At 47.6% G+C, this 8,906-nt stretch overlaps 1 protein-coding gene across 1 annotated transcript in view; it reads left to right on the forward strand.

Moving 5' to 3' along the window:
- The window catches only part of SCFD2 (sec1 family domain containing 2), a 355,447-nt gene that overhangs the window by 343,293 nt on the left and 3,248 nt on the right, over positions 1-8,906 (forward strand). Inside the window, exon 8 of the mRNA XM_011362648.2 lies at positions 1,497-1,616. Coding sequence (XP_011360950.1) covers positions 1,497-1,616 — 120 coding nt within the window. The remainder of the gene's footprint in view (positions 1-1,496; positions 1,617-8,906) is intronic.

Genomic DNA, 8,906 nt, shown 5'->3' on the forward strand with positions numbered 1-8,906 from the left:
TCTCTCTCTCTCTCTCTCCCCCTCCCTCTCTTTCCATCCCTTCCCCCTTCTCTCTCCTCTCTAGCCCTTCTTCCCCCTATATCCCTCCCTCCCTCCCTTCCTTAATTTCCATTCTAAATTTCCTCTCCAGAAGTGAAGGAGTGACTTATGTAACTGGAAGCACTTAATGTATTACCGTTTTAAGTATATTTAAAATAAGATGTTGAAAAGTGGGTATATTCAGGGAAGGGAGCCAAAAGAACAAATTAAGAAAGGAGCCATAGCAGGGGTAAGAGAAAGGGCTTCTAGTCGGTCATTGTCCTGTTCCGACGCTCCTGGGGTCTGTCCGGGGCCCCAAAGTGGCTTGTGTGTTAGAGAGAGTGAATAAGTGAATACACTCACAGCCTCTCTCTACCTTCCCCTTGCTGGAGTGGAAGCTGTTTCTCCCACCCCTGGCTTCAGTGGCCTTGCGAGCCAATGATGGCATCCCTCCGTAATGACTGCATGCTGGCTTTGTCCTAGTTGATCCTCCAGCCTGCTCCCCCCGGCTGGTGGCTGCTAGCCTCCAGAACCTAGCTCATACCACTTCTCCTGCAAATCCTCACCAAAACAGGTCTGGCTTCCAGGTAGATCTCAAAACTTAATTTCCTCAGGAACCTCCTCTTGTCCCCTTCAATTAGTCACTCAGTCAATGTGTTGTTCATTTTGCATTTCCTGAAGGGTTACTGTGAGTCATTCTCATTTTAGTTTATAATAATACTTCGCTTCATTGGTGAAATTATAAGGCACCAGGAGGAATTCTCCACTGCCTCTAGTGGAGCTTTCCATGTAGAGTAGGCTCTCAGCTTAGGCTGGTTTACAGAAGGTAAGTATGTGAAGTCCACACTAGACTATAAGTTCCTCAAGGATGGACTCTGGTCTCCTTCACCTTTTCACACCCTCAACCACCATCCCTAGAGTTTGGACTATTCCTCAATTTCACAGACATTTTTTAGTACCTACTATGTGCCAGAAACTGCACCAGATAGCTGGGAATTCAGCAGAGAACTAGGCAAACAAGGTCCCCGGCTTGTGGAGTTTATACTCTAGCCAACAAGGAAACAAACAAGTAGGCTGACTACAGGCTGTGGCTAACGCTTCAAAGGAAATAAACAGATCTATGTAACAAAGAAGGAGCATGCTTATGGTGAGACCTGGAGACTGATGAGGAAGGAATAAGGTACCTCTCAGTCTTCTTATTTGATAGCTTCCACTCCTTGAACTTTACTTTCAATAAAATATTTATTTAAAGGGATATAATAAGGTGACACATTATTTATTTTCTTGCTGAATGATTTCACAAACCTCTAACACATCTGATCGCTAACAAATCAGCATCTCTCTAAGGGTTCTTCATCTAACCTGCATTATGGGGCTAGCAGCCCCGGGGCCCCACAGAAGTCTAGTGGAGGTGGCACCCAGCTGCACAGAGCTCTGCACTGAGGTCCATCTGACCCTCATGGTGGTTTGTTTTGCAGGTGAGCCGGCCTCATCCCAGTGACCACCCTCTCCTGATCCTTTTTGTGGTCGGCGGAATCACAGTCTCTGAAGCCAAAATGATCAAAGACCTTGTGCCGTCTCTGAAGCCAGGAACCCAGGTACCAGGGAGTGCTCAGTGGTATGCGTGAGAGTCCAAGGGCAAGAGCTGGAAGGCGGGTGAGGGCCCTTCATGAGGGTTCCCATCTCCATCCCAGCTCCTTCTCTCCCATTTGCTCCTGCCAATGCCATTCTCCTTCTGCCTGTGGGCCAGCCATCCTCCTAGTGGGGGTGGACGGAGTGGGGAGAGCTTTCCTTTTAAGTCATCTCCTGCCTCTGGGCTTCAGGGTCTAAACTAACATGCTGTTTTCCCTATTCCCTATTTCTGCATATATTCTCTTGTGTCCAACTGCTGAATTACTCAAGAGTTTTCACTGCTTTCCAGGCTCCAGATAATTGAACGTGACTCCCTGGACCACTTCCCCACTTTGGCAGAGGACTGGGCTAGAGAAGTTAGGGAAGGTGCATTGTCAAGATCAGGGGTCTCCAACCCCCGGGCCACGGACCAGTACCAGTCCATGGGCTTTTAGGAACTGGGCCGCACAGCAGGAGGTGGGTGGTGGGTGGCCCTGAACCTGAAATCAGGAGAGAATGTGCTTCTTAGCACAGTGCCCTCAATGAATGGCGTACCACAGTTATTACCAACCGTTTCTAGTACGTAACCCTCAATGAATGGCGACTACAGTTATTACCAACCGTTTCTGAGCAGTTGCCATCCTGCTCTGCAGGAGGGGTCGAGGCTCCTGGCATGAGGCAGCCAGAGCCTAAGGAGGGAGACATCAGGAAAAGGAGAGCCCTGCCTCGGTGTCCTGTGACCTGGCTGGGGAAGCAGAGCCTATAACTCAGTAAGACGAAAAATCCTGCCTTAGTGTGTTCCTCAAAAGAGACCCTGGGATGCGAGAGCAGGTAATTTATGTGGGAGATGATCCCAAGAAACAATAATGAGGGAATCAGAACAGAGACAGAGGAGGGAGAGAAACCAGAGAAGGGTCACCATCGACATGGTTGCTGCTGTGGGCCACCGAGGCTCAGTACCCTGGGGGCCCCAGGAGGCGGCTGTTAACATGTCTCAGAATTGTCCTGCTGGATGACAGATACTCTGGTATATTTTCCCATAGACACTCTCCTTCCACCCCACTCCCTGGTCGGGACTCGCCTGTGGGGGCTTATTTTCAGCTTTGTGCCACTTCTGCATGCAGCTGGGCAGCTTTCCATGGTTTGGAGAAAGGAACACAGATGTGTCTGGTGCTTCAGGTGGGACGCTGGCTCGTACTACACAGAAACCGGTGGGATTCCAGCCCAGGCCTGTCTGCCAGGGGTGCTGGTATCCTTGTCTCCCGCCTCCACCACTACTGCAGTTTCACCAGCTACAACCACAACAGGTGATGGTAACAGCAGCCAGCCAAGTGTGCCCTCGTTCCCGCCTTCTGTGAAGTCATACCTGTTATTCCAACCCTTTCCTGAATCTCTACTTGCATCCAGAATCCATACTCTGCAGTGCAGCAGTGAACTGCTTGCTCACTACTTCCCGTTTGCTGGTCTGGTCTCCTCAAGCAAACAGGAGCTCCTTGAGGACAAAGGCTGAGGCTTCCCAGGCCTGAGCATGTGGCGGGAGGTCCATAAGCCTTGTGGTCTGATGGCTTGGTGGGCTGCAGGAGAACTGGCTTGCTGTTGGAGTGGCCACCTGATCAAGTAGAGAAGTCCTGGTCTCTATTGGTCTCCAGACACCCAACCAAGAAATGGGTCGTGGGTACCTAAGGAACGACGGTAGATTCTTGAGCAGAGGAGTGACCAGTCATTGGCTGTGACCATTTCTGTTGTTACTATCACCTGTCATGGTCATAGCTGGTGAAATTTCTGATAAAGTGATCAATTCTGCCTCATTTAACACCCTCTCTGTCAGCAGTGTTAAGGATCTGTTTAGTGAGCAATTGCCTTTTCAGCAAGACATATTTTTTAATCAGAAAGTATACTTTTCACTGCCCCTAACATGGTGAACCAAATTCTTAGCTCTTCAGAACAGTCATGCATTGTAACAGCCTGACAGACATGGTAATCCCCACTTTAAAAGGATAAAATGCAGACGTTTTCAAAGCCGAGTGACCCAAGTTTGACAACAGAGACCAGAATCTGTAATCTGACCCCTGTGCTCAGTCATCTGCAGAGAGAGCTTCTCAAAGAATTTTGGGCTTAAGGAACAGCCTTGACTGCTACTTGTCCTTCGTGCAAAGAGTTCTCCGATAGAGTTAACAGTCCCTAGGAAGATTCCAAAGAGGAGTTCTTTGTCATCGGGCCCTTCATCTCCAAGATTTTGAAAAGAGGCGGATTACCTGGATGTTTGCCGGAGTGACACCTGCAGCGGCAGATCTCCCTTCCGCAGCTGCCCTGGCCCTGTGGCTAGCTGTGCCCAGACCTGGGACAGGAGCAGCGTCCTGCTCTGCAGCGCAGCGGAAGTCAGGCCTTGCTGTGCTAGCGGTACACAACCGGCACACACGGTCGTGCCGTCCTCCACGTAGACTTCCTGCTGTTGGAGTCTGTGTGTGAGCTAAACTGGATCTTTGCACCAACAGACCCTCAAAGACACGTCCAGCAACCAAGAGAGTAACTCTGACTTAATCATCAATGTAAAGCAGTGACAATAGACGTATCTAATACTTCCTTCTGTCTTTAATATCTAGCCTATACATGAACATCTTCAGTTGCGAGGATTTGCCCTTCACGGCAGCCTTCTTGAGTCTCACAGGGCTTCACTCTGAGGACTGTTATGCCCCCTCTAGACAAATCCAGATCGGCCTCCTCGGAGCTCTTGTTCATCAGTGCTGGTTCTAGCTCTTGGGCCACCCAGAATTTACAAGCAAGTCGGGCTTATCCTTCTTCCAAATGTCCTCCCTTAGGTCTGCTCTTCTCCAAACAACTATCCTCGATTCTCACAGCCACTGCATCCCAGCCTGTGATGTGGATCGGGGTGCCCAGGCTGTTGGGGCTCTCCTCAGTCCCAACGTATCTCTAGCCTGCACGCAGTTGGAACTGAGAGCCATGCTTGAGTATGGCCCGATCGGTGCAGAGGTACCTGGGGCCACCTCCTCCTCACCCCACATGGCCTACAAGGCCCACACAATCTCACCCCTGCCTCCTTTGGGCCTTCTTTTCCTATTGTTCTTCTGCTTACTTCCTCCCCTCCAGCCTCAGGACTTTGCACTTTACTGTTTTAATCCCAGCACCTCAAGCAAAGTCTGGCATTAGGTGTCATGATTGCTCATTGGATAGCAAATATCGAACACTAGAAACTTTACTTATATTATTACAGAATAGGTAATGATAACTTTTCCGGAGACTACACTAACTTATTTCATCCTGAGATTATAGATAGCTAAAACCACTCTGTCTTTTGTATCAATTGCTATTTATCCATATCTTCTCTATTCTATATCCATGTGGGTGCGCTTTGGACCCAATTACAGGAATTTACAATCATGTCTGTTAAACTGGATTAGCTGATTATTCATCTACTCTGTGCCAAGCACTGTTCTTTGTGCTGAAGGTAGAACTGTAACCAAGCCAGACACATTAGTGCTCCCATGGAATTTATACTCTAATAGTGAGTGACGGACATTAAACACAAAAACTCCAGCCAGAGATAAGAACCCAGACAGGTGCCGTGGTGGCAATAACTGGAGGGCGAAGTTCCTTCAGATGGCATAAGCTCCTCGTGGAGGGGAAGGCCATGAGCTGGGCTGTGAAAGGCATTCAGGGATCATCTCTTCAAAGGAAACTGATAGAACCCATTTAGGGCACATCCAGAAATGAATTCTCTTTCACAAAAAACGACAAGGATTGCATGACACAGAGGAATCCAGAGGCCACATTTGCACCTGCTGCTCCCCTAGGACCGTCGTCATACTCTAAAATGGACACGTTTTCTCCATCCTCTGCCCGGGGTTGTTGTTGTATGTGCTGATGAAAGTGGGAGGTTGGAGAAGACTCTCTTTCTTGACTACAAAAAAAAAGGGGATCAGAGGGGCAACTCCCCCCACCCCACCGCACACAGCCACAACCACGAGGCAGGAGACTTTGCAGGCTTCCCTCGCTCTGGAGTGCATGTGCCTGGCACTGGCCTCTGTCTCGCTCACTCTCTGCCTGGTGTGGGGCTCCATGCCCAGACAGCTCTATAGGCTGAACTCTGTAGCTGGATGGTGGCCGGGAATCCAGCAGAAGCCTGGGATTGTGGGAGGAAAATAACAAGGAGGAACCCTCCCAGAAAATACAGGGACAGGCCAGCTCAGGAAACGGGAAGACCAAGTAGGCAAGTTGACCCAGCCATCCACTGCTTTTCATAGGCACGTGCATGTTGAAAAGCAGTGGATGGCTTTTCATGTGGTTCTACATTTCTGGGGCTGAGTATTTGATAAGAATGCAATTTTTTAAAAAAAAGTGGACCCAGATATATGCTCATACACACACAATTTTGCACAACTTGAGGGGTTCAAGAACACCTGAATCCCAGCTCTAACTCCTGGCTCCGTGTCATTCTAAAGTTGATGGGAAGCTCAAGGAGAGGAGTTAAGAGACTTCTTTTTTAAATACCATCATAAGGGACAAAGGTGAGGAGATGACCTGAAATCTCACACTTGCCATTCTTTAGGAGAGCTTGATAAGCCCAGCGCACTGACCTCTGAGGCAATGTGAAAGCAGGTCTGACAGTTTACAGCGAGTTTTCCAGAAAGCTCAGTCACATCCACTTAATTAATCCACTGTCCTACCAATTTAATGAACAATTTTCATGTCCAACACAACTGTGTGAGAGTGTGTGACTGTGTGTGTGTGTATACGCGTACACATGTGGGTTACTTTTCCTGAGAAGAATCTGCCATGTTTAAAAGGAAAGGGGAGAAAAAATTTTTTATCCCCTGCTCTTTTCAATTTACATGTAGAAATCAGAAGAAAATAGAATCTAATCTTGGACTGCCCTGCGTCTTCTGTGTTCTGCAGAAATAGAACCGGCAGATGCTGGCACCTACAAATTATAGCGATGGCCTAGAGAAGTGGAAAATGGAAAGAAAGCGAGGGAGGGTGGTTACTCTCCAGCACTGTTGCTCCTGCGAGAGCTCAGGGTGGGCTGAGAACAGAGACTGAATCATCCCTCTTCCTAGAACAGCTAGAACAGAGTGCAGCTGTGGAGCCCCAAGGCTGCTTTAAGGGCTTAGTTCTGAGTCTCAGGGAACTCCAGTGTCCTCCGCCCCATCTCACAGATGGCAATTTCCATCAGTGCCCTCGGTTGCCTGAGAAAAGCCAATTCTCCAAAAAGAATTCTCTGACACTCAATTTGCCTAATATCACATGTTTTATTACCGTGTTTGTAAAATTTAAATTTTATATCTGACAGGCCAATTTCAGACTTTTTTAAAGCATTTTCTTTATCATTTTTGAGGGCCTTTTCTTTTCCCATTTGCCTCATTTTTTTTTTAGAATTTTAAGGACTATTTTAGCCAATACAGAAATGCCATTAGTTGAATGGACTGAAAAAAAAAAGAACCCTGAAAATGCTTAAAAGCAATCCGAAGACCAAAAGATGCTTAAGATGTGAAAATGCTTAAGACCATCAACCGTTACACTGTACATATAATGTTAGCAGTACAATCCTGCTTTTTCTTCAAAATAAGAATTTTAGACAAACGGGGTTTTAGTTGGATTGATTTGAACCAAATTTACCCAGAGCTTGTGAGCTGTCTTTTACTAGAGAAACTTCCTGCCGACCATTACTAAGCTCACTGCCTCCTCCATTGTCTTACTGTTTTTGTTCATTCATTTAATCATTCACCGACTCACTCTATCAAGGACCTGCTGTGTATCAGGATCTGTGCTAAGAAACAATGGAAAGACTCAGTTAAGGAAACGGGGAATGTAAGGCGATACCAGCAGCCATGGGAGCATAGTCATTCTTAGGGGTTGGGGCGGGAGTGTCTGGGAAGGCTTCCTGGAGGTACTGATACCTGATCAGATGAAGAGATCTTCAGGCAAAGAATCAGGGAACTCGTGTTCCAGATAAAGAAGCATCCCCAAAGTTCCAGCCATGAAACTGAAAATAGTTTAGGGTGACTCGAATACAGAACTGATGGTGAGGGGGGCTGGTGGCCAGGGGATGAGTGTGGCATGCTGAGCAGCCATGGATTCTAAAGTCCTGAAAGGCTCCCTGTGGGCGTTGGGCTTATCCAAGGGCAGGGAGGAAGTAGTAAGGGTTTAAGCCTCTGAGTAACAAGATCAGATTCACACTCTGGGAGGATGGCTCTAGCTACTCGACCTCCCAGTGACTGCTATGAGCCAAATAGAGGGAACACAGCAGAGGATGAAGATAGTGAGGTGGCGATGATGTTGAAGGCAATAATAGCAGCTACCATTTTAAGCCCCTCTGGAGCCTGTCATTATGCTAAATATTTTACATATATGTTCATATTTCATCTTCAATAATCATGTGAAGCGGATATCACTGTTCCCACTTTACGGATGAGGAAATTGAAGCTCAGAGTAATTAAGCAGCTTCTCCGGAGCCATCTCTCTGGCAAGTGGCCCAGCTGGGGTCCAACTCAGTGTGGACAGTCTGAACTAAGCCTGTGCTCTTAACCACTATACTGCTGGGCAAGAGCCCGTGGTGTCAGTGCTGCTTTCTCCTCTCCTCAGAGACCCCCTAACTTACTTCACATGCTGCCTCTGTTTTCCATCTGTTTCTCTTCAGCCCTCCACAGAGCAGGTCCCAGACACCCTCTGGTTTAGCCCACATGCTGTGTAATTACATGCTTTTTTTAGATGTAAAGGGCCTGGTCTTTGGTTCCAGCTCAGTAGAGTTGACCAAACCCAGAGTCTGTCAGCCGTGGCTGGAAGCCCAGCACATGACCTGAGAGTGATGGATTCTTTTGGCTCAGTTATCACTGCTCTAGAAGTGTCAACATCAACCGAGTCTGGAGTCTTTTCTCTCCAAGTCTCTCAATCCTGCCAGCAACTCTTAAGCATCCTGAAAACTCACTCTAGCCCTTACAGTTGCCCTCACTTCAGTAGAGAGGAATCTGCCATCTTGGCACTAGAACTAAGGACCACAGGATCTGGCAGTGGTAGTGGGGACCAGCAAGTCACACGGGCAGAGAGGCCTCAGACACACTTGCTACACTGGCTTCTACTACCTCACAAGGGTCTACAACCAGAAAGAGTGCAAAGGATTTTTTAAAGTGTGCATTTTTTAAAATATTTAAATAAGGGTTTCTTAACTTGTGGTCTGTGAATCCCAGTTAGACACAAACCTCACCTAAAACTATATTCAGAATCTTGGACATATGAATCTATGCATATTTTTCTTAGCTTTC

This window comes from Pteropus vampyrus, unplaced genomic scaffold, assembly GCF_000151845.1.
Source record: "Pteropus vampyrus isolate Shadow unplaced genomic scaffold, Pvam_2.0 Scaffold77, whole genome shotgun sequence".
In the NCBI taxonomy this organism is placed as follows: Eukaryota; Metazoa; Chordata; class Mammalia; order Chiroptera; family Pteropodidae; genus Pteropus; species Pteropus vampyrus.